General features: G+C 43.8%; 9 protein-coding genes across 9 annotated transcripts; 6 read left to right on the forward strand and 3 right to left on the reverse strand.

The window, feature by feature from the left end:
- Nucleotides 1-3376: 3376 nt before the first annotated feature.
- On the forward strand, nt 3377-5007 carry PADG_04590 (uncharacterized protein; the record flags this gene model as incomplete). Its single annotated transcript, XM_010761758.1, has 2 exons — nt 3377-3450; nt 3603-5007. 2 exons carry the CDS (start codon nt 3377-3379, stop codon nt 5005-5007), a joined length of 1479 nt encoding a protein of 492 aa, XP_010760060.1.
- Nucleotides 5008-6820: 1813 nt separating this feature from the next.
- PADG_11791 (uncharacterized protein) lies at nt 6821-7473 on the forward strand (the record flags this gene model as incomplete). The annotated part of the gene is made up of 2 exons (XM_010762212.1): nt 6821-6920; nt 7028-7473. 2 exons carry the CDS (start codon nt 6821-6823, stop codon nt 7471-7473), a joined length of 546 nt encoding a protein of 181 aa, XP_010760514.1.
- A 2111-nt stretch (nt 7474-9584) lies between these two features.
- On the reverse strand, nt 9585-12005 carry PADG_04591 (uncharacterized protein; the record flags this gene model as incomplete). Its single annotated transcript, XM_010761759.1, has 2 exons — nt 9585-9773; nt 9795-12005. The coding sequence occupies 2 exons, from the start codon at nt 12003-12005 to the stop codon at nt 9585-9587; spliced, it is 2400 nt and encodes a 799-aa protein (XP_010760061.1).
- A 1797-nt stretch (nt 12006-13802) lies between these two features.
- On the forward strand, nt 13803-14095 carry PADG_04593 (uncharacterized protein; the record flags this gene model as incomplete). Its single annotated transcript, XM_010761760.1, has 2 exons — nt 13803-13871; nt 13955-14095. 2 exons carry the CDS (start codon nt 13803-13805, stop codon nt 14093-14095), a joined length of 210 nt encoding a protein of 69 aa, XP_010760062.1.
- Nucleotides 14096-15225: 1130 nt separating this feature from the next.
- On the forward strand, nt 15226-15508 carry PADG_11792 (uncharacterized protein; the record flags this gene model as incomplete). Its single annotated transcript, XM_010762213.1, has 2 exons — nt 15226-15365; nt 15499-15508. The coding sequence occupies 2 exons, from the start codon at nt 15226-15228 to the stop codon at nt 15506-15508; spliced, it is 150 nt and encodes a 49-aa protein (XP_010760515.1).
- Nucleotides 15509-17886: 2378 nt separating this feature from the next.
- Nucleotides 17887-19825, forward strand: PADG_04595 (uncharacterized protein; the record flags this gene model as incomplete). Its single annotated transcript, XM_010762003.1, has 2 exons — nt 17887-18198; nt 18290-19825. The coding sequence occupies 2 exons, from the start codon at nt 17887-17889 to the stop codon at nt 19823-19825; spliced, it is 1848 nt and encodes a 615-aa protein (XP_010760305.1).
- Nucleotides 19826-19948: 123 nt separating this feature from the next.
- PADG_11793 (uncharacterized protein) lies at nt 19949-20185 on the reverse strand (the record flags this gene model as incomplete). Its single annotated transcript, XM_010762214.1, has 1 exon — nt 19949-20185. The coding sequence occupies one exon, from the start codon at nt 20183-20185 to the stop codon at nt 19949-19951; it is 237 nt and encodes a 78-aa protein (XP_010760516.1).
- Nucleotides 20186-20305: 120 nt separating this feature from the next.
- PADG_04596 (V-type proton ATPase proteolipid subunit) lies at nt 20306-21409 on the forward strand (the record flags this gene model as incomplete). Its single annotated transcript, XM_010761761.1, has 6 exons — nt 20306-20322; nt 20466-20478; nt 20644-20773; nt 20914-21070; nt 21157-21260; nt 21345-21409. The coding sequence occupies 6 exons, from the start codon at nt 20306-20308 to the stop codon at nt 21407-21409; spliced, it is 486 nt and encodes a 161-aa protein (XP_010760063.1).
- A 1853-nt stretch (nt 21410-23262) lies between these two features.
- PADG_04597 (uncharacterized protein) lies at nt 23263-24523 on the reverse strand (the record flags this gene model as incomplete). The annotated part of the gene is made up of 2 exons (XM_010762004.1): nt 23263-24044; nt 24148-24523. The coding sequence occupies 2 exons, from the start codon at nt 24521-24523 to the stop codon at nt 23263-23265; spliced, it is 1158 nt and encodes a 385-aa protein (XP_010760306.1).
- Between the last annotated feature and the right edge of the window lie 2171 nt (nt 24524-26694).

Genomic DNA, 26694 nt, shown 5'->3' on the forward strand with positions numbered 1-26694 from the left:
TGTGAAATCTTTTCAACTGACTCTACAAAACTTCTGCTCTTTCATCTCAGGACTCAAGAGTCATCATGTCTCATAGTGAACCTTAGCAGTCAAGATAGCCAGAAAAGTATATCATGCAGCATGTAGACATGATCTTTGTCAATCAGAATAAATGACATTTCAGATAGAAATTAGAAAAGCTAAAAGAGTATGAAATCATCAGTGAATTAAGAAGGCTTCCTTCTTATCAGATGTCTACAAGATTGCCAAATGACATAAATATTAATCTCAAGATTTCACTTCTTCTTTACAACATTCTGATGGATATGTAGAATAATTTTGTGCTGGCAAATCTTCTCTATTGTGTGAGACACTTCTGATCAGACATTTTGACATGAAAGATATCTCAGAGCATACATCAATAATTTCATACAAAGAGATATTCTGAATGCCTCTTACAGAGCAGAAAGTCTACAGAGTCATCTGTCAGATACTTAGCACATCTTCTAATCTAAATAGCATTACAGTTAAAATTCTTCAAAAGATATGATTAGTGATAGACAATCAAATCATTCTACTCTTTCAACACTGTATAGATCAAGAAATTCATTTCCAGAGCTTCAAGAAGGCTGAGATGATAATTATTTCAAAGTCAGAGAAAAGAGATTACTCTTTATCAAAGTCTTATCACTCAATCACACTGCTATTCTATCTCAGCAAAGAGCTGAAGTGTCTGATAGCTAGATGAATGTCCCATCTCACTCTTCATCATCACATTCTAGTAGAAAATCAGTGTAGTGCTATTTGACAGAGGTCCGCAGTAGATCTCATCACTGCACTAGTCTGTGATGTACAAGAAGCATAATACAAACATCTTCTGACTGACATAATCACTCTAGATGTCAAAAAGATCTTTGACAGAGTTTTTCAAGATCAGCTTCTAAAACATCTACAGAAACAGAGCTGGCTGGCAGTTTTGATAAAGTAAGTAGTGTCTTTTCTTGATCAATGACTAGTTTTGATTTGACTAGACAGTGTTTAATTAAAAATATTTCAGATTCTCTATGATCTTTCACAGAAATTTCTCATCTCATCAATTCTCTTTCTGCTCTATGTAGAACCTCTCCTTCAACTTATGAAAGATCAGTTTGAGTACACAGACAACATTACAATTCTAGAGACTAAAAGCTTTTTTGAGTGAGTAGAAAATCAGCTTCAAAATTCTCTCAATCACACTCTGAAATGAGATATTGACAATGAAATCTCATTTGACTCAGTCAATACAGAGCTTCAATACTTTCATAAAAAGATCAAGTACTTAGAGCTCTTCATCTTCTTTAATGAACAAATAATTTCCCTCAATAACTACATCAGATGACTAGAAATTTTCTTTGACAGAAAGTTACTCTTCAGAGAATATATTCATCTTGCATGCACTTGAGTCAAAATTGCTACAAAACATGTTAAATCACTAAATGAAGTCTTATTTAAAAGTTAAACACATTTTCTTAGACAAGCAACTCAAAGCTGTACCTTCAGCACTCTGTTTTATGAAGCTGAGATCTGATTCTCAAAGTGAATCTCTCAGACAGTCATTGACAAAATTCAGATAGTCTTTAATAATGCTGCTCAAGTCATTCTATTTATTTTTGTCATAATGTTTATCTCTGTTCTTCTACATGAATCAAACTGAGACTCAGTCAAAGTCTGACTAGAAGAATATATAACTGACTAGTCATTTGCATAGCTGCAGCTGACTCATCACACTCTCTATATTGAAGATAATATATCTCACATTTTAAATAAATTAGATGAAATATTAAAATGATGATCATCACATCTGATTCAGAGTTCTTGTCTTCTTGAGACAATTCTAGTATATCAAATAGAGAGTAAAAGACATTAGAAATTGAGACTGTGAGACAAGCTGTAGAATCAACAGCTTTTTAAAACTAATTTCAAAAAGCTGTATTCCCTCTCAATCTCATCACATTCACTGATGACTTCAAAGACAGTCAAGAAGTTTTAGACAGAGACTACTGTTTATATCAAGAAATAAATCAATCTCTAAAGTTTGATAAGCTGTCTCTGAGCTACACTGCTGAGATTTTTGATGCTGAAGTACTTGCAGCAGTTGCTGATCTTGAGACAATGCTACAGAATCTCTTCTCTATATTCACATAGCACATTATAGTGACTTTAGACAATGAAGAGACTGCAATAAGACTTCATATAAACACATTCATATGAATATTTTTTCTTATCTTTGCTAAGTTCAATGAACTCTGCAGATTCTGAACAAAATAGAGCCTAGGTCCAGCTGATTTGAGATGAGTCTATGTTTGATGATGCTCTGATCATGCTGAAATTTCAGATAATAATGCTGCAGATGCTGTGGTCAAGTCAATCTGCATAATGAAATTCACTCACTATACTCTGACTCTAACACAGATCAAATTCTATGCTAAAGAACACTTCAATGCCTCACTGCAACAATACTGAAGCTTCAATAGCACATCATGATATAAGAACCTCAATATTTCAATGTTAAAAGAATTCTTCTCTGAGCTTACTCTTTTCTGAAGGAACTTAAATCACTTGCTGGTAGCTAGAACAGATCATGATGACTTTGCAGTCTATCATCACAGATGAGCACATGACAACACACTTCTCATCTGCTCTTGCAGCTGAGATAAAACCTCTGAGCACTTCTTATTTTGCTGGAAAGACTAGAACATTAAACAAATTAAAACCTCTGAAACATGCTGAGAATCAAAAAAAGTAATTGACTGACTTCTCAGCACAATAAGAGAAGCTATGATCTTCTCTATCTGATGCACTAATACCCACTTCTTCATTGACATCCAACACTGCTACTAGAATTTGTTCAACATCTAACTTCTCTCTCCCTCTCTCTCTTTTCTATGTTTCTTATATACATTTCTCATCACCTCTATACACCACTCTAGAAGCTCTTGACTTCCTCAGTCCTGTAATCTTCAGCTACTACACCATTCAGAACCTCCAGGACAGAGGCTACTCTGTACATAGACTCTCAAGAGGGCTTCGGCCGACTAGACATGTCAGGCAGCAGACTAGCTGCTGCGCTGGCACACCTGATACCCTTAGGGAGGTGCTGTGGCCGCGATGGCAGACTATTCTTAGTCAGCTGATCACGTGCCTCCAGGCATTAAATAAGTAATAATAATAATAATAATAATAATAATAATAAACGCCAACCGGGAAGCAAACAATGCAAACTGCAACTGGTTATTGCCGATAGTGAAGGAAGGCGAACAAAAAAAAAAGTCTCCTGCGTTATCAACAACGCCGACTTCACCAAGTCTCTTCCTGTTCATTTTCTTCTCTCATCCTAGCAGTGCGAGGTTCCATTGCAATGGAGGGAGAAGTTAGGCCCTATTCTCCAGCTAACAAGAAGAGTGCAGATCATCTCTGCGTCCTCGTTCATGGGTGAGTTGCCCCTTGCTGGAGGAGGTAACTAACTATTAGAGTTCATATACTTATTGTTTTTTATGTTGATATACTTCTTGATTTTTCAGCGGCTCTAATTTATATCCAGCTAGACTCCTTCAGAACTAATGGGCTAACATTTAGTTGACTAGGCTGCATGGGAATCCTTCCCATTTTGACTATATCGCGGGTGCCCTGCGAGAAAAGCATGCAGATAAGCTCTACATTCTGGCCGTGAAGCGTAATGCTGGGTCACTTACTTACGATGGAATTGAGCGTGGCGGAGAGCGTGTGGCCCACGAGGTCGAAGAGGCCCTTGAAAGTTTAGAGAGCCAAGGCTACGATATCCGGAAACTGAGCATGGTGGGCTACTCCCTGGGTGGACTAATCGCTCGGTATGCGATTGGGCTTCTATATTCGAAGGGCTATTTTGATAAACTGCAACCTATTAATTTTACAACTTTTGCATCTCCACATGTAGGTGTAAGAAGTCCAGCGAGGAAGAGCCACTTTTGGAATGTCCTTGGTGCGAGAACAATCTCGGCATCTGGGCGTCAACTCTTCATGATCGATTCATTCCGAGACACGGGCAAGCCTCTACTTAGCGTCATGGCAACTCCAGGAAGTATATTTATGTTGGGACTGGCAAAATTTCGTCGTCGAAGCCTTTACGCAAATATCGTCAATGATAGGGCGACTGTTTTTTATACGACGGCCATATCGAAAACTGATCCCTTTATTCAACTAGATAAGTACGATATAAATTATGCGCTGGGTTACTCTCCAGTTATTGTGAACCCTGATAAGTATGTCACTCTAAAAGAGGAGGAGTCGGCGCCCTTCCGCACATGGATATTTGATCAGAGCATGTCATTTTTCGCTGACCTCCCACTCTACCTGTTTCTATGTATCTTCGTGCCGATTGCATCTCTTCTTTACCTCATAAACGCTGGGGTCCAGACTCTTCGCAGTCAGAGGCGCATTCGAATCCATGAAGAAGGCAAATCTGGCGTGTTTTTTGGCACATACAAAGTCCCGTTGATCGTGGAAGAAATGCAGAATGCTGTGGAAGATATGTATGAGATAGTAAACGCCGCCCAAAAGCCGGAATACCTTCTTGGCGGTGAAGATGGTGGCATGGCTGGGGGTACATCTTCCCCAGCTAAACAAACCCAGTCGTCATTCATACCGATAATAGAACAGTCACACAGCAGCATCCCATCGCAAATGATTCTGAACGAGGAATGCAGCAGCCGTATTGTTAAGCGGTCTACTTCGTCTCCAGTTTCTTCTTCTGCTTCTTTTTGTTCTCCTCATGCCGCAAATTCTCCAACTGAAACCCCAAGCGGAATTCCCGAGTTCCGCACTTTGGCGCTAACACCTTTACAATTCGAGATAATCGACAGCCTGAATTCTATTGGGTTCCGGAAATACCCGGTGCATATCCACAATGTGGCTCACAGCCATGCGGCTATCATCGTGAGGATGCCGAAGAAGAACTTCAACGAAGGAAAGATTGTGATAAGTCACTGGCTGGAGAACGAGTTTTGTGCTTGACGGATAATCGCCCCAATTTCCTCTTAGCTCGTTAACATTGTCTGGTTTTAAGAAACCGGAGGAGGAAGTGGAGAAGGAGGGTTATGGAATATGGGAGGAGTGGGGCGGAGCGGAGAGGAAAGACACAAGACAGGTCGGGGTACAGCACGTGCGCCGATGTAAAGGACCGCTGGCTTACAACCATTCGCTTTACTATTGTCTTGTCATGGTCAAGGCATCATTCGTATGGCCTGGTGGGTACTTGGGGAATTCTCCACTGTTGCCCGTCAAGTCACTTCCCATATGGATACATTTTTAATTCGCCAGCACTAAAAAACCAGCATGAAGGCCCCATGGAGATTTGCGAACTCTTTCGGAGCTGAAGATCAAGTTTTCGCCACTGATTCCATTCTTTATCTCCTTTTCAAAATTCTTTTCTCGAATTGCGCCGAATCATTCTCCTTGAAACTAGGGAGAAATAACTGCCATTGCATGTTGGGTTGTCAAGATGCCATCCCAAAAGGCGTTTGTGAACGCGATCAGCCGTTTGTTCCATTAGTGTTTTGATCATTGCTGTCATTTTTGCTTCCGTCATTTTGCTCAACTTTCCCTTTCATCAAGATTGGTTTATGCGAAATTTCCTTGTCCATTTGACTGCCAGTACTTTTTAAGGATAGACGTTCTTGCATCCATAGGTAGATCCAAAGCCCAGAACATACACATGTTACCCTCCTGAGCTTCACTCAGTTTTTTTTTATATATTTTTATTTCTTTTCTGCTGCTTGAACTGATAGCAATCCTGGAGTATCAATATCTTGACAAAAATATCTTCCTTTTTCTTCGCGCCTATGATAGTTACCAGCTCCTTCATTACTTTGCCTCACATAATTCATCTAACAAGATTTAGATTTTTCGTTGACTCATTACTGACTGAACTTAAATGCTTATGACAAGTATATTTCCATCCTTGCACCACATGCTGATACTGACTGACACCATCGAGAAGATCATATGCATAAGTGAATATAGTAACAGTCGAGGGCTACCCGGGCAAATCTATTCTACCCGTTCCACATCCTCCGTTTAATTCCACTGTTTCTTATTGGTTTGTTCTCTTCCCCCTTTGCTCTCTTTCCCATTGGCTGGCTAATCTGCTGTCTTAAGAATGATATTGCAGATACTGATAGGGGAAGACGGTACTTGGCTCCCTCGCTCCCACTGGAAAGTTAGGAACAAGTCTCACGTCTACCCTGTTTTCGGCAAATTTGCTATATTACACACCACAAACTATGATAGCGTGAAACAACGGATTTCCACAATGCATTAGAAAGATATCAAAGTTGGAGAGTAAAAGACTAAATAATGACGAATGAATTGGATCGAAATCCCTTTCTTTTACAAAATGGATTTCGTTAAATTTAACTTAACCCACTTTGCCTAGAATATCCACCTTCTGAAAAACGTTCAGCTCCCACTCTGGCTATTGGTCTCATCTGCAGAGGTTTGATGGAAGAAACGAAGATGGGCAAACCATCGGATGTCCACGATGACGTTGTTCGCCGAGAAGCAGATTCAGGGGTAACGGGGAAGGACTTGAACTGTATTTGGCTTAGCTTAGTAAAGGCTGGTTTTAGCGTTCCGGAGAACGACAGGAGGCTCCTGGCTTTGAAATTTCGCCGTTTATGATGACGTCATGGGTGAGCTCCCCATCGAAATTATTGCAAGTTGCATCGAACAAGGATGATAACAACCTCATGCGACCAATCCTGGCGCTATCCACAATTTCATCCCACTGTGCACAATCACTTTTCTCCAGTCATACCATCGTTTCAGGATGGTTGAGAAATACCATACCGTGCTCGTCGTTGGCGGAGAGGGTGAGAAATGCAGAATCGTTGCTGAAGGATACGGTTTCAAGGACGTCGTAACACCCGGTGAGCTCATCAAGGCCAACAAAGACACCACCCACCCCCCTTCTGAAAATTAACCGATGAGGAATACAGAAACTCGTGTGTCAGGGACTTCAAAACCACCATCATAGAAGCTACCTTTGTTTTCGCTGACAGCAGAGGCTGGGCCGGCCATCAACAGATCATTCTGGACCTGTGCATGTCCAAGGGCGGTCGCATTGGCACACGATCCGAAACCTTTGACGATGGATGGACCCCCAGTCTACTTCTCCCACAACCGATATTGTTTGGTCTACGTCCCGTGAACATACACGGATTGGCATGGGAGCCCTGCGAGCATCTTTCAGAGCCCTTTTTCAAAGCAGCAACGGGCAAGGGACTCAAGACAACTGCATTTGGCAAGCCTCAGCTAGGGACATTCCAGTTTACCACACGGCTCCTCCGACATGGCATCGACTCGGCACCGGATACTGTTTACTTCGTGGGAGATACGTTACCCCTGAATCTGATATCCGTGGCACAAACGCGTACAGCCAATCCAACAAATGTGAGAATGGTTGGTATTCGATCCTGGTGAAGACGGGGGCGTATACGAAGATGGAACTATTCCCGCGATTTTCAGCTGGGCTCCTATGGCCAACAGACTTGCTCCTGCTCCCAACTCAACGATAAACGAGCTTGGATGAGTGATGCTTTGGCTCATACTTGTACCACGAGCCATGTAGCTGCCTCTTAACACCGAGTATCATTCCCGCCATTGCAGCTGTGATGTCCGCCCGTGTAACCGTTAACCCGAGGATTCAACGGGACGTCATTGTTTGTGGAATATGCCCAAGTTTGCTTTTGATGAAAATTTCCCCACCCAACTGCTGGGGAATGCTCCCAAGGTCGCGTAATATATCACTAAATGATCTTTCGCATACAGAGCCTTTTATCTCTTATTAAGTTTATATCAGAACAGCTTTCACTCTATACCTTCAGGGCTGGAATCTGGGACTACAGTCAATTGTCCCTTAGGATGCACACACTCATGAGAATCAAAAAGACACACAGCATGCACCAGGAGCGAAAGCAATATTATTTCTATTCATTATAGATTTTTACTCCTTCCCTTTAGAACTGATTCATCTCCATTGTCAAATACCTATCAGCAGATTTTCTCACGAGGTTGGCTCACCGAGGCTTCCTGATGAAGGAAGCAGGATTAGAGCGAGGATAGACCCTGGCACAACTATATATGTTCCGCGGGAACTGGTTCCCTCGAAGTCCACTAACAATTTGATACTTATGCTATTTATGTTAATATTCCCTCCCGTCTCTTGATATCGAGTGTCACATATTTCAACATTTGTCGAAACACCAAGAGAAGTTTCATATATACATCCGGCAATTTTGCCTTTGGCGAAATTTTTGGCGCAGTATTTTTCTCGTAAAGCAGATAATCTCTCGGTTTGGTGGAAAAGAGCGTCATACGCGATGAGACCTTTTGATGGTACTGTTGGTCACTGAGCTGTAGACCGGAGCCCAAAACAAGGGAGTCCCTGGTACCGGATTAAACTTGTTTATTCGCATCTAGAAGATTCTGCCGATGTTCCTAACAGGATGCAGTAGAAGTACTTGGGATCTTCTCGAAGAGAAAAGATATGGATGGCCAACAGCAGCGGAACGCCTTGCTGCGAACACGGCCTGGAGTCGTTCGAAATCAATGTTAGCTGGGACGCGCTATGGGGCCTCCGCAGCAATAGAGGATATGGTGAACCACCCAGTTGGGTCCCTCGTGGTGGCTGGCGGCTCCGGCTGGACATGGATATACCCATCTATTAGCGCGGTAGGATCCATATCATGGAGAGATCCCTGACAGCAATCGAACCAGAAACTCCTTTATCCCCTTTTGGATTTCCAAAGCCAACAGACCATCTCCAGGGTTAAGCTCCTCTCCCCGAATACATAATATCGAAGGCCTCGTTAACATCGTCCCAGGAAACCATCCAACCGAGATTGTTGAGTGTTTGTCCATCTAGGAACATTGTAAAATCAATGAGAAACATCAGGCAGACCGTACCACTGACCAAATCTAGCGTCGATATCAGCAAGGGCGAACATATGTAATGGACTTTGACCTCTGGTATTTCAAATGGCAGCAGGCTTTTAGCCTGGACCAAATACTTGGCGTTTACTTTATGAATTTTGAGTTGGTAATTGTGCTCACATCATGGAATGAAGGAATGAAAGTTGCGAAATATAAACATGTGACGGGAATGGAAAGAGGAAGTTTTTATACATGAGCTAAAACCAGATTGATCATGATGAGAATATCGATGAAATGATAGCAAGGAAGGGTAAAATAAAGACATATATGATGCGGTCAACATCGATGCATCCTCACGGCATAGAATCACAAGTGGCGTCTGATCTCAAAAGGAAAAAACCAAATGCGGGGGGCTCATCTGTCCACCCATGTATTTTCTTGATTTGTATCGGCAATACAGAAGAGAAAAGTGAAGAATCGCGGGGGAAAGGGAATTCAAGGAATGGAAGTGACGAAGGTGTGGTATAACACCTTCATAAACGGAACCCATAACCGTTACTCCTGCACAATAAAATACAGATGATGATGATGATGATGATGATGCAGCACCAGCCCCTATGCAAAACCAACGACACAAAAGGGAAAACCTTGAACTTCTCTCACTCAACATTAAGATATAAATCTGGCCCTCGTCTCTTGGGAGTTAATTTTGTTCCCTTCTGGGCTCCCTGTTCCGACAACTCTTTATCGTCATCTTCCCATTTATCTGTCTCATCTAGGCCCTGTCTCTGCTTTTGTCGCTGGGCCAGCTCCTTCTGCCGCTTCAACGCCAATGACGGTGATGGCGTCTTAAATCCTCACTGTGTTACCTCAGTTTCCACTATTGGGTTCTCCACGGCTTTCAACGGATTGGGCCGCAGTGGGCTGGCCTTGTTAACATCCAATTCTCTCTCCATCCTATCCGCCACGGCTTCTCCACGACGCTTGCTTAGGAGGCTGCTGTTGCTGCTGGCCCCGCTATTTCGCTGTTCATTGTTGGCATATGGTGAATATAGAGGCTGCTGTTGCTGCTGGCTTGCCGGAAATACGGGCGGGCGGAGTGGTTGATGGAACTTTGGGAATTTAGGAATAGCCTTGGCAGCAACGGATCGACCTGGGTCTGGATATGGATATGGATATTGATACGGCTGATAGAGACGTGCGCTGCTATCCCCCCTGCTTCCTATTGGAAGGTTACTGCTTCTTCCTCCTTGAACTTGAACGATGTCGTTAAACCGAACAGATCGTCGATTCGCTGTCTGGTACCTTAGCGGCCTGACTGTAGGGTTTGAATAGGCGTTTAAGTCTGGGGAGGGAGGCCCCTCTCTGACGGGGCTAAGGCGGAGCGTGGCACGCTTTAAAGAGGTTGCAGCATTACGCCTATTCCCGTCGTCTGACTCTACGGACTCAAAGCTCGTAATTGACGAAACGGAAGTTCGATGGTTTGCTTGTCGCCTATTCTGACTCGATTGGTGTTCGACTGGGCTCCTGATCCTTCCAGCTGCAGCTCCGAACCCATCCTGTGAATAGCCACCTGAGTGTCCGTTTGATGGCGGTCCGATGGGGTGAATAGACGATCCAAATTCCACACGTCGGTATGGGTAGACTAATGGAGCGGAACTAGTCATATTGATTAGGGTCTGAGAATTATTTCCGTTGGAAGGGGTTACAAGTCTCAAGCTTGGAGGCTGCTGCCGTTGGCGTGGGCGCTGCTGCTGTTGCTGTTGTTGCTGTCGTCCATTATTCTGACATGTCGGGTATGGATAGCCATGCCCTAGCCGCCGCGAATCGGTTTGATATGCGGCCGTGTAATTATATCTGTTGTTTGAGTGTTGGCTTTGCTGACCATTGCCATTTTTCGCAGCTAAAAAAGCTCTCCTATCCTTCTCACCTTCTTCTTCAAATACCGTGGCTGAGCTGTCTGGTCGACGCCCCGCACTTTTGGTACTCGGATGGTGCTGGGAAAGTATTTCATAATTTGGTTTTTCGGGGAGCAGCAATGAGAGTCTAGGGGGTGCCTTTGACGCTTTGGGGGTTGACAGACTTGCATCATCGTCGTCACTGTGCTGGTAATTGGTCAGTGGCAAACCATTAACAGTAGTAGCAGCAGCTGATTGCTGGACAATATTATTGGAAAGTGTAAGCCGATGAACAACTGGTTCGTTATATAAGCCAACAGGCGTTCTCACAGTCGGATCGCCTCGATAGCCAGCCAGGGTATCCTGTCGAGGAGGCTCGGACATCTGTCCACCAATTTCGAATCCGCTCTCCTTCAGTGCTAAAACTTTATCACGATGGCGTCGTAAAATGAATAAGATGAGCAAGGCCAATAAAAATGACCCTGAAACTGCACCTGCAATTGAAACCCCTATTACCTGCCCTTTATTGAGAGGAGCTGCAACATTGGGTGGGACAGGGGGCTCTGAAGGAATTGCTGTTGGTTGAGCTAAGGTCGAGATACTGGATAAATGGGTCGTGGGTAAAGGTCGTTGGCTCGTCCTTAAACTGGTTCGTATTTCCAGAGAGGAAGAAGTGGTTACGCTTGTGTGTGAAGTTGTAAGTCGCGTGGCCTTAAACGAGGTATTTGAATGAGTTGAACTTGAATGTAGCTTTGTCGTCATGACCGTAGCCGTGGACGTGTGCCTCGCTAGGGCCGTGGCCGTGATGACAGTATGTGTATTCGGAATGGCATTTCGTATCCCGGAGCAAATCGCATATAACCGTAAATCCTCGCTCCCAGGGTTCAAACACGAGGATATCACACAGCGTAGGGCACCTTCGCCAAGGGTATACCCTGAAATTGACCTTCTAGTACATAGACAGAAAAGATCGCGAGAATTCGCGCAATTGGCGGCCGGGAAATTGGACTGTATAAATAAGGATAGACAGCCCTGCGCACAGATAGGGACAAGGTTAACGGTTATTGAATCTGGGGCACGGGGTGAGATTCCTTCTGCCCGACAGAACGGGGGAAACTGATTTCGAGCTGCAACTGCGAGCCGGAGAACGTTTTCTAGCAACCTCTGAGAACGACGAGGCATGCTGTGGCAGCTCTAGATTGGGGGAAACGATGAGCTAAACTGCGCGTCCCCCGTTGATCTATGTTATATGCTGTGGCGGAGGGCACAGCATGTATATAAGAAGGAAATTTTCAGGAAGGATGAAAAGAATGGCCCGGGTGAAAATACAGACACCAGGAGGAAGAATTTAGGCAGTTAAATGCCAGAGTGTGATACCCCAAAATACACCTTGTTTCCCACAAGGCATACTGATTCAAACTAACCCAGAGTCTATAAGGCAACAATCCCGACGTGTTAACCAAGATCAGATCATCGTAGTGGCATAGTCAGCACAGGAACTGACTTGCCGGCATGGAGAGACACAGATCTGGGAACTGGGAGAGACCTAGAACACCGAGAACAAAACGGCAGGTAAAAGTGACATGTATAAAAGGATGTACAGCATAAAAGATTGGAACACTTGCTATATGCGCAAAATAGTAAGGAAAAAGTCGAAAAGAACAGAGAATGGAAACCCCAAAAGATATCAAAAACGAAATCGAAGAGAAACAAATAAGGAAAGGAAAAGGACCTGGAAAAATGAACGTCTTGCACAAAAAGAAGCAAATAATTCTTCCATCCACCCAGAGGATCCGACACTCCGGAGAGCGCGAGCTCGTAGAACCCTCGCAGCATGATAGCCAGGCTTCAGGGCCGGGGTGAATAAAAGTCGAAAGCAAAACATAAAAAGTGATCTAATCAACCAATGAACAAGCATCACACTAATCCGTAGAGCTACAACAGGCCCACTGAAGCCGCTGAAGAATCTTTACTCCTTCATTCCACCAAAAGCATGAGGAGCAAAAGCATGTAAGAATAAATGAAACAGGATATTCCTGGCTGGACCTCCTCGACTCGACAAGCGGTTGACGAGAAAAGTGTCATTGGGTCTGGCTGGATGAGGATTTCCTCAACTCCAGCCATTTCGCTCTCCACCAATCTAAGACCTCAAGTAACAACATCACACATCATTGTGTGGAAGATAGTGAAATTGATTGCATGGCAGCGGCTCGAGAAGTCAGCATTAGTTAATGGCAGCAATTCATTGGTCCAAAAGAGGGTGACGTGAGTAGGCGCCAAAGTGAAACGCCGCAAAACAGCAGTGGGAATGTGACATTGTTGGATGGGAGTTCACAGGAAGTTTGCTTGGGCTGGCCAGTGGTCACTGGACGCTGGATGCTGGATGCGGGATGCTTGACAGCCTTTAAGCGCCGCTCCGTATGGGATACGATGGCTGATCAGTGTTCTGTTGGCTGAGCGTTCAAGGGTTGAGGATGGTTTAGGCGTCTACAGTAAAAGCAATGATGAATCACGTGGTTTAGTTACTTGGACAGGGAGTGACGTAATTAACTGTTTTCATCCTTGGAAAATCCCCGTCTCGCGCCAGGCATATCGTTAGGGAGAGGAAAGCGGATGCATGGATATAGGACTAATTAGTGTATGGTCTGCATGTCTGCCTCGCCATGATCCATCAACTCAAATTTTTGCCATATTTTTGTCGTAAGGGGTGGTTGTATATGCAAAATCATAATTTACTTGATTATCCTTGTATGGACGCGGGGATCAAAGCCGGTTAAAAAGGAGGCCTGCAGGGTTCTCCGAATAGGGTGCTCTCCCTGGTTGACGCCTGTGGTGGCGCTACTAATACAAGGATTTTAAACGTCATATGTAGGCTCCCTAATGAGAAATGTGGGATAAGCTACATGTAGAGACACAATTTCATGCTTTACTCTCTGCAATTTCTACGGAGTGTGAAAGTACATGAATAAAACCAACGCTATGGCGAACAATACGATTGTTCCTGGAACCGTGCTTAATCTGCAGGTACGGCACATCACGGATACGAAAGTATGCGAGATATCATCCAAGCTCAATGACATCGATAAGCCAACTAAATATATCACACATTTACATACTGCTTTTGACTCAAGGTTATGGAAAGGGAGGAGAACGGGGAAATCGGAACGGAAAGGGAGAATAACCGATCGACTTTCCCTATTATCAGAGGAGCTCACAGCTACTACACCCAGACAAATACACTTATGATCATGGCTAACGAACTTTCCAGGTAAGATTATGACAGGCTCAGCAGCTAATCATACTGCCATTTCCGTGACCCATGGGGAGAAAGAGACAAGACGCGATTAGAGTCGAACGTTAAAAGAGGGTATGCCTTTGATAAAAGCTATGTAACAAACTGACAAACGTGAAATGTGAAGAAACACAAAAGTCAAAAAGGGAGAAGGAGCTTTTCACTAAGTGGCTAAGAAAAGAGAAATAAAGAAATGCCATTACGAAGTCAAATCGGAAATCAGAGCGGAGGAACTGGTATCATTTGTATAATAGAACAGAACAGGGTTGTCCGTTAAGAAAATGGAGACAACGGAAGGGAAAAGGGGAGGAGAAAAGAATAGAGACGAAAGCAGACCTTATCAACGTAAAAAAATAGAAAAGCAATTGGCATGGCCACAGCATAAACATATGACTCCAGGGCGACATTCAGAGCGACATCCAGAATTGAGAGCGAAAGATTTATATGACTCTCGGTCATTTCCTCATTGATATCAACACCACGCACAGCTCATTGATTAGTAAGCTCAACATGACTTTAAAAGCAGATGCGAGAAGGAATCTAATGGAATATGGAAATCGAACCGGACCGGACCGGACCGTTCGATCAGCGCCGCTGGACAGCAGCTTTTGCTTTCGTTCGATTCTCCTCTGTTTTCAATATAGATTCCAACCGGCAATGCAAACCAAACATACCATATCTTTCATTGTCGGCTCGTTCTCTCTCTCTCTCTCTCTCTCTCTCTCTTTCTTTTTTTAACCCCCAATTTTCTTAAAATAAATAAGTCCGAGGGCAAAGATGAGAAAAGGGGACTTCTCAGCGGATTTCAACTGTGTGATGCCGGGAGAATCGCGGTATCGAGCAAGATTATTACCGGAGCGAATGGGCGTTCGAACAAAACGAGAAGAAGCATGCAGGGCGCAATGGCGCAGAAACGCAACGTCAAACAACAGAAGAGCGACAGCGGGTCCACAGATTAAAAAAAATGGTATCATCACATGACTAGTATTTAAGAATGATGTAGCTGCACAATGAGGTCAGCTGGGAGATCCGTGTAGCGTGGTACGTGGTCTCTCGTAGAAGAGAAGAGAAGAGAATGATAATGGTAGATATGAGGAGTACGTACAGAGCATGGATGATACCTGGGATATACCCGAGAATGGTCAAACAGACGTTGATGAGCAGGTCGGCGCCACATCCACGCTCGAGGAAGACCCCGAGCGGAGGCAGGAAGATGGCAAAGACGATTTTGCAGACGTCTCTGGATTGGGGTTAGTATATGATGATGTTAATTAAATTGATTTCCTGTTCGAAGAACGGGTGTTTGGCGAAGGTAGGCAGGGCAGCCGGAAGTGGGGGGGGTTGGGTAGAAGAAGCAGGGACAAAACTCACGATGCGGTGAAGGCCATTGTGATGGATTGGTTGAGGAGGTGGAGAAGGTTTGAGAGTGGTTCGTCTTTATTTATTTATTTATTTCCTTTGAGAAGAGCTGTTTAATGATCAATCAATCGACAGTGGCAGAATGGTTTGGAGAGTACGAAGAGGAGGGAAGGTGAGAGAGAGCAGGAAGAGATAAATAAAAGCGGGTTGGGGGCGCAAGAGTACGGGTTCTGTAATAGCTTGCGATTAGAGTTGGGCGTTTTGAAAGCTGGACAGTTTGCAGAAACCTCCAATCTCTTCGACGAAGCCCTAGAATCTTGCTTGTTGTTGACTGGACCAACCAGCTAACTACATGTACCCCCACTGCCCCCAGCAACAGCTGGTGACAAAAGCCCCATCGTCATCATTTCTTGGGGGCTTAAAAGCTAAGAAATGCGGAAGTGTGGACTGCCCCCGGTTGCTGGTTGAGTCGCTGCAATCCTTGCAATGCGATCTGCCTAGGTGTGTGGCTGGCTGGTGACAGACTCTTCCCAAGCATTATTAGACGACCCAACTCATGATATTATTGTTGCTAATTAACTAGTATTTATTCAAATATTTACTCCTTTCGTAGCTTTATTATTAGTAGAATAAACTCCATCCAAATACATCCATATTTGTGTTAAGCAATATGCGTTCAGTGCATATCCTAACACAGAGTTCCCTTCCATCATTCTCAAGATCCCGGAGTGTTGGGTGATGATCCAACCAGCATTCTCTCCGCCACCAAGTGGTTATTCCGTGTAGCCCAGTTAGTGAGTGACTCGACAGCTTCTTCCGGGTTCCCTCTTTGACTTGCAAACTACGTCATCAACCACCACCAAGCATATCGTCTGTCCTCGTATTCATGTAAGATCTTGTCAACAAACGGACTACTGATTCCGTGACGTTATGGATCGGAGCGAAGCGGCGATAAAAATAAAATAAAATAAAATAAAATAAAATAAAATAAGCTTCCAACGGATCTGCCTTCTCTCATTCCCTTCTCTTGTCCTGTCTTCGTGTTTTAAAAAATGTTTGTCTACTTGTCCTTGTACTACTGTAATAAAAACAAACCTCCTATCCAATTCGGGTCCCCCGACCACAAGCCCCACGGCTAAGTAACGGAGTAAGCCGACATGACACAAAAGCACAAAAGGTCTCATAACCTCTTGAGAGGACCGTTTGATTCATTAGAAACTTTCTAGCCAATCGGCTCTATCTAGTGTGGGTCACGTGCTAGGGCTGATAGCAGGATTATTTACCCTAACAGAGATTTGCCAACTAGAACAACAAATGGTATGCAGCAACAAATACGTTAAACTACCTTTATAGTTTCATTCCAGTCAACACGTTGGTCCGCCTCCTTTTCCACATTTTCCTTGTTTTTCCCTTTGCTCTCCCTCTTTCTCTCACGACAAATCATCCCCATTGGGCCCTACGGTATCCAGCGGAAAACAATATGATCACCATGATGACAGCGCTGTCTATCCGCCTCATTCCATCATGGTATTACCGTCGCCTTCAGCTGATTTAATTTTTGTATTCTCCAACAAGGGATAAAGGTGTGTCTAGACGACGCGGGAGGTTCCTGAGTGGATATTCTGACAGTAGAAGAAATAATCCTTCTATTTATAACTAATGATAATATAGATTATTTACTATAACTATCATTAAAAGATATATAAAGTCTTAAAAATATAAATCATCAAAAATATGTATGTATTGTGCAGTACAGAACAATGCAGATGATATTCGCCAAAGATTAGATCTAGCCAATGAAGTCCGGCCAATCATAGGGAAGATATCACTGGCCAGAGTTTTGGCTGAAAGTAATGTGCGTGACAAGACAGTGTCTGCGGACGGGAGGGAGGCATAAACTATCGGATTTTTCGGGAACTTAAATCGATGCCAGGTTCTTTTTTTTCCGTCCATGAATGATATCTATCTTTGGAAGAATCTTTAGAGGCAATTTTGCAGCGTACACCCGGAGTGTACGGTGGTACCTGCACAATATATTTTTAACTATTGTGGTCAAGTTGGATTGTAGTTGTTAGTGATGTCCGGGCCTTGAAAGTAAATAAAGTTGGGGGGGTCCAAGGGCAGTCGTCAGGGGAGCCCAGAGCTGCTTCAAAGCCCCCCTGCAAGCCTAAAAAAGCTTGGCACGTAGTTCAGTGACTGTGACGTGCTGACACCCCCCCAAGGGCAGCAGTTAATTAATAAGTTAAATCGAATCGTGGCGAGAAATTCTCCTCAAAGTGACTACCTCTCTCTGGCGTTAGCAATGCCTCTAAACCGAGCCTGAATACCGCGTGCGTCAATCAATTTACGTGACGCATCCCTCCCGCGCCTTCGAAAGCCCCTCTTCCTTAGCCTTTCCGTGCCCGCTCTTACATGTCAGGGCTTAATCGCTGTCTCCCTGGCTCTGCTGCAACTCGTTTAGCTAGTGGACGATCAGCCGGTAATGGAGGGAATGTAGTGGTGGCTTCTCGACCGCGTCTTTGGATGCAGGGCAGCATCAATGGCAGCAGTGGGCGGAAGGCAAATATGCAGATGAGGACATGCGGAGGAGGTTATGGGTATGGAAATGGAAATGGAAATGGATTTGCGTTTCAATGGAGACGGCGTTTGAGTTCCGATAGACAGAGAGGGACGAGGGCAAATCCTAACTGCGTTACTTGGCTTACTCCTAAGCCGTCCCAAGTGGTGCGTGTGTCCAGCTTACCTACCATCTTCCCTACGTTCCTGCAGTTGTTGAGAGCTTCGTTAACCTGCTTAGCACCCCTTGTAAGTATAGACGCCCTCAGATATTATATTGCAATTACCAGTCCTTCCGCATAGCCAGGATATCTCCTACAATGTCCCTGTTTTGCTTGTGACTCCCGCCTTTGCATCTTGGATAGTGAACACCAAGCCCTTTTTCCGCGAGTCTATGACTCGAATTTTCCAGAATGCAATACAGTGTTCCTCTGGTAGAGGTAATACCTTGTACGCTGTGGTGGCGGTTGTGGATAAGCTGCCTTCTCCCAATACGTCACCAAGAGGCCTACATGGTAAAGGGCAATTTGAGAATGTGCTAGTTGGACAACAGGGGTATGAAGGTGTATCTCTATTCATCGCCAACAGGGATACTCTGGCGATTGAGGTGGTGAAACCGCTACAGAAACCGGACATGTCTACTCCTGAAGCCGAACCTTCATTATCTTGCCTTTTTCAACTACCCACGAATCCAGTCTCCCAAGCAGCGCGGTTCTCTGAAGTTGGTATTCGTGTCGCTAATACCCTCTTTGTCAACGGCAGGCCCCGTACCATGGTTGCTTCGCGTTGGCGGTATAGCCCAGACCCAAATATTCCCACTCTAATCTTGGACAATGAATATAACCTCGCTGCTTGTCGAATTAGATGCGCCATGGAACCTCAGGCCGTCGCTATGCAGGTCCCACTCTACCCAGTAACGAAGTCGCGAGAAATAGCAACCAGCATGGGGAATATCATCAGCCAGGTGTCGAAAGGTGACGGGTCTGGCACGACAATGCCCGCATCAGCGGAGCTTGAGAAATCGCTGCCGCAATATCTTAAAGAGAATAACGTTCAAAACCAGAGAGTGGCAGTCTGGGCTCTGATTGAGCCTACAAAATCGAAGAGAGGACATCACCTTGCAGACGTCAATGGCGAACCTATTGACACACTTGCTGTCATCAACAACGGCGCTCGTCTTCATCGCGTTGTGAGCGGAGGGGGTGGGTGGGGGAAAAAGCAGGGACTGCTGTCATTGGATCCGGGATATAGCTATCAGACAAGAGATGGTCTGGTCTCTAGACAGATTCGAACTCTCCAGGGAATATTCGAAGAGGCTAGTTCAGATGTAGGAGATGAAGATGAGCTGAGAATGCCAAGCTTGCCCGATGGACTTCCTGGGTCAATGCAGTTCAAAGATGGCCGCTTCACTACGGATCTTTCTGAGATTGCTAAGCCGGGTGATACGGTGCAGTTTTTCATCTCCCCCTTGGACAACCCCCGGGTTGCTTCGATGGTAGGGGCTTCTGCGGAGGGTGTTGACCTGAAAGGAACAACACGAGTTACTTTTGGAGTCATTCCTTCTTCTGATTTGGATTGGTCCGTGACGGCACAGATGCGTGATGCTGAAACGTCTTCCAGCAATGGCTTGGATGACGGAATTGTATCTGTGCCGAATCATTTTGGAGCATTGTCAGAGAAGAGCCTAACTTATTCTGTGTTTGCTGAGGGAAATGAGGAGGATAAAGGAAAACCTGGAAAATTGATTCTGGGGACCAATATTGATGTTCCTGGGTCAAGAATTGTCATTGAATAACGGGTGGTTGGACGACATCTTTTATGGTACCGTAGTTACTATACGCTAACGACGAAATATTTGGATAGAATGTAAACCGTAATACATTTTGAAACATATTAGCAGTCACCAATCTGCTATACCTCAATATTGGATATTATCTTCCACATCGGCTAAGTCCCCTTTAGATGTTTTCTCCTTTCTCAATTCCATGATAAGTGTAACTCCTTGGTAACTCAGAGACCGTCCAACTTTCCCAACTTCACGTGACACAAAATTTACTTCACGTGATGTGGCCGCTAAACCGGTTATGTCAGCGGCATCTCTCCCAGCCCAAAAGAAATACCAAACAACTCCAAACTCTTCAAGCTCGACACTCATCTCGATATTCCTCCCGACTCCTTCTATCTCTCCTGCGAGCCTCAGCACCCAGCCGGATCTTTTAATCCTTTGAAATTCATTCCGGGAGACTCACTTCAACCACCTACAACAACTTTCAAAATGCCTACAGATCTCTGGTAAGATATCTAAGATCCTCTAACCAGATATCACCCTAGCCATAGCAATCATACAGATATGGTGTTGGCCCTTGGGAGTGTCGTCCATCTGGAAGTTGCATCTACAATGCGCCATCATGCTAACTCCCTATCTCCGCCTCTAGTCCCGTCTACGCGGTATGTAATGCCTCTCTTTGTTCGTGAACACGTGAGGCAGCCTGATTCGGGTAGCCCCATATGACCCCGAGCTTCCGTCGGCACTCTATATTCCCATGCACACTTACCATACCCGTTGTCAATTTCTTGACGATATGTTAATAGCAATATGGATGAAAAATATAGCCTTTCTTCGGTGCTCTGGGCTGCACATCCGCCATCGTCTTCACATGTTTGGGCGCTGCTTATGGAACCGCCAAAGCCGGCGTGGGTATCTGCGCCACGTCCGTCTTGCGGCCTGATCTGATTGTCAAGAGTAAGATTATCCTGGAATAACATATCTTCGGAAGGAATGGACTATCGGCCTAGGGCACTCTCTCCTTAAGTTGTGGATGGGAATATTTGTGTGGATATCAGCGGCTTAAAAAACTGACTTCTCTCCTTTACAACTCACAGATATCGTCCCCGTTGTCATGGCTGGTATCATTGGTATTTACGGCTTAGTCGTAGCGGTACTCATTGCCAACGAACTGCATCAAGATCTTCCCCTGTATACTGGATTTATTCAGTTGGGTGCAGGACTATCTGTCGGTCTGGCTGGTCTGGCAGCTGGGTAGGTTCAACCTCTAAATGAACAGCACAATTTATGAACCATTGAAAAAAGTAGAGCCACTAACGGTTTTCATTCTTGGACAACAGCTTTGCCATTGGTATCGTCGGAGATGCTGGTATCCGCGGAACTGCCCAACAAGGCAGACTTTTCGTCGCCATGATCTTGATTCTCATTTTCGCTGAAGTTTTGGGTTGGTCTCACCCTCCACGCTTTGTACTAGTGGTCATTTTGAACTACTCTTTTATTTGTCCTAACCCTATGTAAACTTTCACAGGTCTGTATGGCCTCATCGTGGCTCTCCTCATGAACTCTCGTGCCAGCATTGAAGCCACCTGCTAAACGTTCGAATTCTTTTTCAAACAAACGTCACTCTGGAAACTCACTTGCTCCAGAACACGTCGACACCACATATGAGGCCTATCTTTACCAACTCGGGATCGCATATATATCAATACATGACAACGAACGTTTGGTTAAGATAAAATAAATACCACTAACATCAAAGAAGAAAATTCCCAATTTATCTTTTTTTCTCGTATTCTCCTTTCGTCCTGTTTACATCAATTTCTTTCCCTCTCCCAGTCCAGTCTGTCTTTTGCTTGACAATATTTCCCCCATTACCCTCTTTTTTTTGGTTCCTTGTCGGTTCTCTGGAACCGATTTGTCGTTTTATGTGTGTCGTGAGATATATATATATGGTTTCGCCTGGGCGGTGTAGGGAAAGGAGGAACGTGGATTACAACATGTAATTGTATATTTACATATATTCTTTTTTTTCTCTTTCTCTTTCTTTTTCTTTTTCTTGTTCTTTTTTTTTTTTTTACGAACAAATTATGCTTTGGCATTCGGAAAATGGAATGTGTGCCAAGGGCAGAGGGAAGATTCAGTTAGATAAAGTGTTGGGGAAAAAATAACTTGGGCTTCGAAGTGCTTAGAGATATAGAGGTGCATACCACGCCCTTGTATCTCGGATGACTTTTTCCATTTCACCTTTCTTACGCTATTGTTCACATTTCGATGGGAGTGGGTAAGGGCTAGGGAGGGAAGCAGTTGTGTGGAATTGATTTTATATGGGTTTTTGTTTTTTGCATTTTGTTTCATTTGTTTCAAGAGCCGAGCTATTATGAGTAAGTGTTTGTTTCTGTGTCATGCATCCCTCTTAAGTCCAAGTCATTTTGAATTTTTCTTTCATGGCTATTTTAAATATCGTAATATCCCCTGAATGTTATGGATTTCTATTTATGATGTATATACATGATTAGAAATTATGAGAAATGATTGATTTGGTTGCATAGGGTGTAGATGAATGATAGATTTATTCAATCTTGTAGGAATTTTACAGCCCTGGTCCGCATTGACTGCTGTATCTAAAAAGTGTAGTTTAGGTGACATTTTTAACTTCATATGAAATGATGGCGTATGTTGAAAACATAGCTTCATCACTCATCTTGGATTTCCTTTCCATTACTCTGTAGCAAATGCCTGCTTGATGTATGAAGATTGGAGATTGGGGCGAAACGTTGAAAGGCCTTTATATATTCCACATCTTCATAAAGTAATAAACAAAGAAGAGCATAACGACAAACATGCCCGCTAGTTGGTGAATGAAACCGTTGGAACAGAGCTCCGCATTTCTGGAGGATTAGACGGGGTGGAAAATTTAAAATAAGCTCAGAAGAATAATTAGTGGGATTAATTAGAGCAATAGATCAATGGAGGGACGGGAAGAGAGAACGGAGCAAGGACAGGTATTATAATATCCGAGTGCCCTGAGATACAAAAATGAGGCCTAATCACCTTTCGCCATCTCCCCTGCCTTTGAAAAATAAGAATAGATTATAATATACGCCGAGATGATTATAGTGATGTACGAATATATGCGTACGAAGGGGTTAAGGCAAGGGTCCGAAGTCCGGAGTTCTGTCTGAACTAATCGCACAATAACAGGTATATAAACTATGCCACGTCATGGAAGACAGAAACGCAAACAGCAGAGAAATGAAGAAATGTGGAGGAGAGATGAGAGAGCGAATCCAAAACAAACTAGGGAAACCAGATAGACTAAACAAGAGCAAAGGAGACTTGGAACTAATATCTAAAGGACGACGATAAAACAGCAAGGACATAAAGAAACTCATCATAAGAACAGATGCTTTCCAGTAGAACTTAACATATATATGTCGGTATATGGTTTATGCCTTGTCCAATTTCCGTCTCAACATTCTCGTCCTCCGCATCAGCTTCTTATGTTTATGCTTCTTCATCTTCAACTTGCGCTGTCTTTTGACACTAATAGCGTGGTAGATTCTCCGTCCTATGGCGGGCAATATGCGATGCTGCCGTCGGTATACCGGTTCTGGTTCTGATATAGAAAAAGATCCGCCCTGGTCTTGAATGACTTTTTCGCCCTCATAGACAGACGACGAAGGTGCATCTTTGTTATCGATACTGACGAGTGGGGAGCTATGCGCTTCGTAGGTCTTGCGGCCATCTGTGTGGGTGGATTCGGTAATGGTAAGGACGGTGGAGTAGCTTTGCTCCCTCACGCCTTCTTGCAGCTCAGATTCAGAGAGCTCAGCTTCGCTGGGGATATCCTGTTCTCCGAAACTGTCCATTGGAACAGGTGGTGGAGGGGGTTCGAACGGACGAAGCTTCTTGGAGATAAGCATGTCTTCGATGGGGAGCTCGTCGACGCCACTTAGCTGGTTCGATTTGGCGTGTTTAGCAGATCCTTGGGAGATGGCAGATCTGGTGTTGTTGTTTCCTAGATGGGAGTTGGACTGACTATTGGGCGGTACGTTTTCCATGGAATTAACCGCGGGGGATAGGGTATTTATGTTATCATGTGGTCGGGGTTTCGAAGGCTTTTTCCAGGAAAAAATGGCATAGAAAGAATCAGGGTTGGAATGGGGTGGCACAGAGTTGGTAACAGATATAGGTCGATACGTCGAGAAGAAAGATGCCACATAGATTTCTACAGTAAGCCGTTAGACAGTACATATATTAAGTGATAGATCCGAACACGTGACATCACACGACCCCGAAAGCGGCAAAGACGTAACTGGGTAAAAACTAACCTTTGGGATGAAGGTGTTGCGTAGAAGGCACACTGGGAAGATTCAAGAATGGTTCATTATTCTTCGATTTCGCAAAAACGTTGCTGGCATCCTTGCAGTTCCGTCGCTTCACTGTCTTGCCCTCACACTTCTCACCGCACTCTTTCTTCGATGGGTTAACGCCTTTGGCGGGAGTCTGTGACGAGGCATCGATGCCACGGGAGCCATCACTGGGAGGCACAGGAGGCTTTGAAGAGGAGTATCGCCGTTGATTCGTACGGGTACTCGTCAAGCCACTTGATGAAGCAATGATGACGATACTTGAGGGACGGACGGTTGCTGGGATAGCGCTGACTGGGCTGGACCTAGCCACGAAGCGAGCAGAAGAGGAAAACATGGCTGGAATAGGATGAGGTAGCAGCAAGAGCTTAGCAAAGATAAGCTCTTGTGCGACTGCGAGGTGAGAGAGGAGGAGATGTATGAATTCAGTGCTACAGCGAGCCTGGTCGGTTTGTACTTGAGAATTGGATGAAGATCCGATTTGGCTTTGAATCTAAATTTGGATAACTAAGCGCTGTATTGACACAATTACATAAGCATGTTGTTAACATAATCAATAAGTGAAAACAACCTCATACTGTCGGAACCGAATTTTTGAAATATCTCTACAACCACCGCTCTATTTTACTCATACTGTGGCTCAATCTACTCATCGGCTATCTAGGTATCGCCCAATACCAAGGAAGTATGGTGAGTAGCCAAAACACCCCGCAGGTGGGTTTCCAGCCACATAAGCTTAATGACCATGCTATCCAAATTGAAGCAGATATCAAAGCATTTAAGAAATATCATAACAACCTGCTAGGAAAAGCAAGAAACCCCTCATGGCAAATGCTGGTAGCATTCATGGAAAGTGTTACTGCCTACATAAAGAAAACTGAAAAACAGTCAACACAGGCAGAATGAACTGCAGACCTCCAAGCCACAGTGAAAGCTCAGAAGGAGATGAAAAAGAACATCATCTATATCAAGAACATCTTAATGACCCCAATGGAGAAAGCCACTAGCACTCCAGGACTATTATACACTCAAGCTGCTCAAAAGCCATATCTTCTTTGGACATCTCTACAGTCAAGGCCCTCAAGCAGACTGAGGGAAATCCTAATCAAAATAGACAACACTGCTTCAGAAAGTGAAATATGAAATGTCACTGAAGAAATCATTAAAGACAGAGTCAACAAATCACTGAAGAAAAGCTCAAATCAGAATTTAAAGAAAATGAAAATCCTTGCTGTAAAGTGACACTTTAGTGAGAACATCACACTATACACAAATGATCAAGATGCAACAAGAAAGATGCAGATACACAAGAAGAAATGACTGAAAGCACTGGGAGAAACAGCACAGCTATGAACAACATTCTTTGAAATTCTCATACATGGAGTCTCTACAGCAATAGATGCCACAAACATCAAAGAAATTGAAGATAAGATAAGATGGAACAATTCAACACTGGAAATCATGAACATCATATACACAGAATGACTGAAAAGAGAACTAGAAGACAAAAGAGCATTCACTCTGATGATGGAATTTGACAATAGTGAACATGCAGATAATGCAATCATCAAAGAAATAGCAATGAGAGCACAAATGTTTATCTGTAAGTACTATGACTGAATCTGTAAGCTGAGACAATGCTTCAAGTGTCAGAAGTACAGACATGTCAGAACTCATTGCAAGACAAAATCAGCATGCAGATATTGTGCAAAAAACCACAATATCAATGAGTGCAAGTTGAGATCAAGAGAGAGAAGTGAAGTAAAATGTGTGAACTGTGGAGGAAAACATCTCATCTGAAGTGTGCAGTGTGAGATGAGAAAGATGAAACTGGCCAGACTGGAGAAATGAAAAAAAAATAGATCTATTACTCATCAGAAAGCAGCAGCACAGCACAGACAGAGTATCACCAGTGAACCATGAACTCAAAAAAAAGACATAACTACAAATGCAACACTCATCAGATCTATTCTTCAATCAAGAATAAGAACAGATTCAGGACAGAAAAGAGGACAGTCCTCAAGAAAGAGTCATAGAGTGAAAACTCAGAAAGAAGAAGAAACAGATGCAGCTGTACAGATACTACAAAAGCTAAATAGCAATCAACAACTGATGCTATCAGCCATAAATGTTAACAACAACAAACATCAATGTTATGAAGATCAAGAGACCTCTATCTTCACACAGAACACAGACACACTAATGATCTGTGATGAATAGTACAACTCTATCAATTCTACAATACAATGTCAACAAGTCTCAAGATCAAGTTATGGCATCACTGCTTGCAAGTCAAACAGCTTTGAAGTATGACATCATAGCAATTCAGAAACCATGAAGAAACAAATTTCAGAAAATCACATATCATCTAATTAAAGACAGATTCAATCTGATATATCAGAAGAATGAGAAGACTAGAGTATGTTTCTTCATAAATAAGAATATAGCTAAGAACTAGATATACATGTACCACATATCAGATCTAGTAACTCTGAAACTTCAAGAAGG

This window comes from Paracoccidioides brasiliensis (genome assembly GCF_000150735.1).
Source record: "Paracoccidioides brasiliensis Pb18 unplaced genomic scaffold supercont2.5, whole genome shotgun sequence".
Lineage (NCBI taxonomy): Eukaryota > Fungi > Ascomycota > Eurotiomycetes > Onygenales > Ajellomycetaceae > Paracoccidioides > Paracoccidioides brasiliensis.